This window comes from Oryzias melastigma, unplaced genomic scaffold (genome assembly GCF_002922805.2).
Source record: "Oryzias melastigma strain HK-1 unplaced genomic scaffold, ASM292280v2 sc00288, whole genome shotgun sequence".
NCBI classification, from domain to species: domain Eukaryota; kingdom Metazoa; phylum Chordata; class Actinopteri; order Beloniformes; family Adrianichthyidae; genus Oryzias; species Oryzias melastigma.
This window is the reverse complement of record NW_023416906.1, coordinates 238,820-242,907: the sequence shown is the minus strand read 5'-3', so window position 1 is coordinate 242,907 and position 4,088 is coordinate 238,820. Positions and strand designations below refer to the sequence as shown.

The 4,088-nt window shown below is 40.9% G+C and overlaps 1 protein-coding gene across 1 annotated transcript in view; it reads left to right on the top strand.

The window, feature by feature from the left end:
* The window catches only part of slc13a4 (solute carrier family 13 member 4), a gene marked incomplete in the record, with an annotated part of 44,129 nt that overhangs the window by 38,456 nt on the left and 1,585 nt on the right, over window positions 1-4,088 (top strand). The window contains 3 exon segments of the mRNA XM_024265145.2: window positions 1,482-1,594; window positions 1,779-1,940; window positions 3,956-4,088. Coding sequence (XP_024120913.1) covers window positions 1,482-1,594; window positions 1,779-1,940; window positions 3,956-4,088 — 408 coding nt within the window.

Genomic DNA, 4,088 nt, shown 5'->3' with positions numbered 1-4,088 from the left:
CGAGTGGTGTTTTATTAGAAGGAGAATAACCAATTTGTCAATATTAATTTACCTTACAAAAGGAGAGGAATGTAAATGCTGGTCGCTACAATAAGTCAAATAAAGCATCAGTTCAGAGAGAAATTTTATCCATTACTGCTTGTTTTGTCCAGATGATGAAGGAAAAATGTGTTTTAAAGAAGCCTGCGCAGTGATATCGAACGTTTGGTCTGTGTGACCGGAACTTCTTTTTTAGGTGTGGTTTATCACCGTGGTATATCAGTTTTTAATGCACACCCAGCAGCCAATCAGAATCGAGTATTCACCCAGACCATGGTATAAGTGCGATTAACATCCGCTATGTTTAAAAACATAAATCATTAATAAAAACATCAAAGAACCAAACTAGCAGTGCCCACTTTAGCGCAGAGTTCACGGTTCCCACCCTGATTTCTCTCTATTAAAATATTTAAGGTTTAAGTTGATTTATTCTGGAATAATATTCCTGCCTTTTTATTATTCACAATTACGTTAAAAAGTTACGGTTTTAAACTTTCAAAAACTGACATTCTGGTAGCTTTTTGAACTATTTTGGAATTTACTAAGATTTTTTTTTAGGCTATTGTGGTGTTTAGCTAATATTTTAGCTACATGTTAGCTGTTTTGGCTAATTTAGGATTTTGTTTTGTTTCTTTAGGCTGTATTGGACTTAGGCTAATATTTACACACTAGTTGTTTTGGCTAAGTTGAGCTTTTTTCAGTTTTTTTAGGCTATTTTGAAGTTTAGCATTTTTTTAGCTACATGCTAGTTGTTTTGGGTAGCCTAAGGTTTTTGTTTGTTTGTTTTTTAGGCTAATTTGGCATTTGGTTAATATTTTAGCTGGCTCTCAGCTTCAGCATTTTGAGCTATTGGCTTTAGGATGTTAAGCTATCAATTTCAGCATCTTCAGCAGCCAAATTCAGCTTACAGCATTCACACTAGCATTATCACAGGTAATGCTATATATCTAGTTCATAATTATGTCAAAAAGTTAAAGTTTTAAAAATGTAGTTTTAGAGTGTTCAATAAATGTTTATCCTGGTCGGCCCGCGACCTAAGCTGTGTTTTGGATTTTGGTCCCTTGTGAGATTCAGTTTGACACCCCCCTGATTTAAATGCTGCCACAGTTACAACTGCAGTTATGAATATTTGTCCATGTTTTTAAAGAATACCTCCAGTCCAAGATTATAGTCTACAAAATAGGAGATCTTCTAGTACTGGTCCACTCACTAAGAATACGCAATATATTTATTGTAATCATGTCTTGGTAAATTTCTTTTTTCATTTAAACAAATATTTGTGAAAACTACCTTTTTTTTTTTTATGGAAGCAATTTTTTTTCATTTCTTACCAACAAAACAACAAACCTGCCGTACTCTAGCTCTTCATACTTCACCTGAGCGTGGCGTCTGAGCCGTCTCTGCGGTTTACCCGGCTGTTCTGCGTGTTTTTAAATGCTTAGACGACTCGGATCCACTGGCTCCCATGATCACCTGGAAGGACTTCCAGAGACTGATGCCGTGGGAGATCGTCATCCTGGTGGGAGGAGGCTATGCGCTTGCAGCCGGCTGCAAGGTAAATGGGCATCTCTCATTGTTTGACCCAAACAAAATAACTTTGTTCTCTGTGGCGTGTAAAGCTGCGTTCACACCGCAGCAGCACATGTATGACTGCACTATCAGGGTGCAGTCTTCAAGCGTCCTCATCCAGCAGAGGGCGCTGTCCCTGTTGCCTTCACTCAGGTGTTGCTGGTTTGCAGGTGTCGGGCCTGTCCATGTGGATTGGCAGACAGCTGGAGCCCATGAGCGGCCTCCCCCCCTGGGCCGTCACCCTGCTGGCCTGCCTGCTGGTGTCGGCGGTCACTGAGTTCGCCTCCAACCCGGCGACTCTCACCGTCTTCCTGCCCATCCTGTCTGCACTGGTACGACGCACATTCTCACGGTTATCCACGCTCTGGGTCATGTCAGTCAGGTGGTTGTAGAAGTCACACAAAACTCACGGAAAAAGACCTTTAAATTCAGACAGCGTCCTGTAGAAAACAAGATGGTGCTAAACATCATCAGCTGGAAATGACACAACTGTAATAGAATGAAGCTGAAGTTTTAGGGTTTTTTCCTGTTCGACTAATCATCCGTTATTCTTTTTCAATTAGCCGACTGATCAAGTCATAATCTGGATGTAAAGCACTCATCCTATCATTAGTTTAAACTTGAAGCGTTTAAGCTCTATGTGTCACGTTGAGTCCGTTTCTCAGATATTGTCTCCACTCGGGCCAGACATGTCCGTGAAGAAAACAAACACCTGCCTCACCTCATTCATCACTCAATAAGCTGTCATACCTGCATCTCCGTTTGGTTAAAAATAAAGACAATTAAGACGATAGTTTAATAACGCTTTAGTCAATTGTCCGTCTTCTTTCCTTTATTAGTTTCTGGCCTTAAAATGAGATTAAATCAAATGAGGAACAAAGAAATTATTTTTCACTAAAGATAAAGTTTTGATCTCACTGACTCAAATGTAACACAACGTGTCGCTGACCTCGACTGCAGCGGCAAAAGAAAGTGATGTACTGATTCACAGAGAAAGTCCACCTCCTAACACTCACTTTTGTTCAGAAGAGGAAAGGAAACATAATGTATCCTGCGTAGTGATACAGAGCAAACAGCAGTGACCGAACTTCATTTTTTAGGTCTGCAGGTTTGTGTCTTCCGGCTGTATATCAGCTTCTTTGTGAATTTCTACGTGTCTAGATTTCTCTTTAGAGCAGATGTTCCTTCCGTGATTTGTTTTTTTGACTACACCTTTGGTTGTTGCTGTAGTAAACTCATGTCGGACCCCATTGCAAAATCAAATTACGGTTGGTTTCCTCCTGGTGGAATTTCTTGGCTCCGCCCCTCCTACGGGCGCGCTGCTCTGCCTTGCAGCCGTCACATTGAAGTTTGTCTTCTGCCTCATTTATGAAAATAAAAGATTGATTTTGTCCAAAAACTACTTATAAGGGCCGTATTCTCCCTTTATTTCAATAACAGAACATTAAAAGAAAGTTCAAGTTTTATCACGTTGATCTCGCAGCTGCACAGCAGGACGCCTAATGGCGTCCGTTGGTTCCAGAGGGTTAGTGTCCGACTCCAACTATATTTGATCTGTTTTAAAGTGCTCTTTCCATTATGATTCATTTCAGTACGTTTTTAGCCTGAATCTAAAAACTTGTCATTTTCTAGGACATAGTTTCTGCAGAGCGGCAGGAGTTCATTAGAATTTACAGCCCCTCGCACCCCCAAGCTAACAGTGGAACAAACATGGGGATCGATATGGTTTCTAACCAGATGTACAGTTCTGATCCAGATTCCAGCTCAGACCAGGATCACAAAGACGTTCATGGATCTGTTGGTCTACAAGTGGATGTTTCAGAGCAGGGAGGAATTGAGCTTTCTCAATTTGCACATTTTTATATACTATATTTATTAATTTAGTAGTTTATCATTATTGTAGAATTGTGTTTCAAATCAAGAGCTTTATGTTTACCAGTTTGTAAGTTAATCATTTCAAGTCTTAATGCAGATACTGACAGCAAATAAAAAGGAAAGTGACCACATAAAAATTCTGTTAAGTGTAATGATGTCGAGAAGGTCGGTGCACCAAACTTGTGCTGGTGCACCTCAGAAAAAAAGTTACCTGCACCGGTGCATCCAGTGCAAACATTTAGCCTGGAGGCGTGCTTTAGATTTAGTTTGTTGTAAAAATGAAACCTGAGGATTTTTGTTTGTTTCCAGCCGTTCTTTACATGCTGACAAGCTTTTATTTTGAAATGACGGTGTGTTTATGTACATCTCTCCATCTCTTCCTTCAACCTTTGCCTTTGTTTTTCTGTCCTGATGCCCCCCCCTCGTTCATTTTCCCGCTTTCATCCTTGTTGTTGTTCCCTCCATGACCCAGTCGGAGACTCTTCTCATCAACCCGCTCCACACTCTGATCCCGTCCACCATGTGCGTGTCGTTCGGGGTCATGCTCCCTGTGGGGAACCCCCCCAACGCTATTGTCTTCAGCTACGGCCACGTGAAGATCAGCG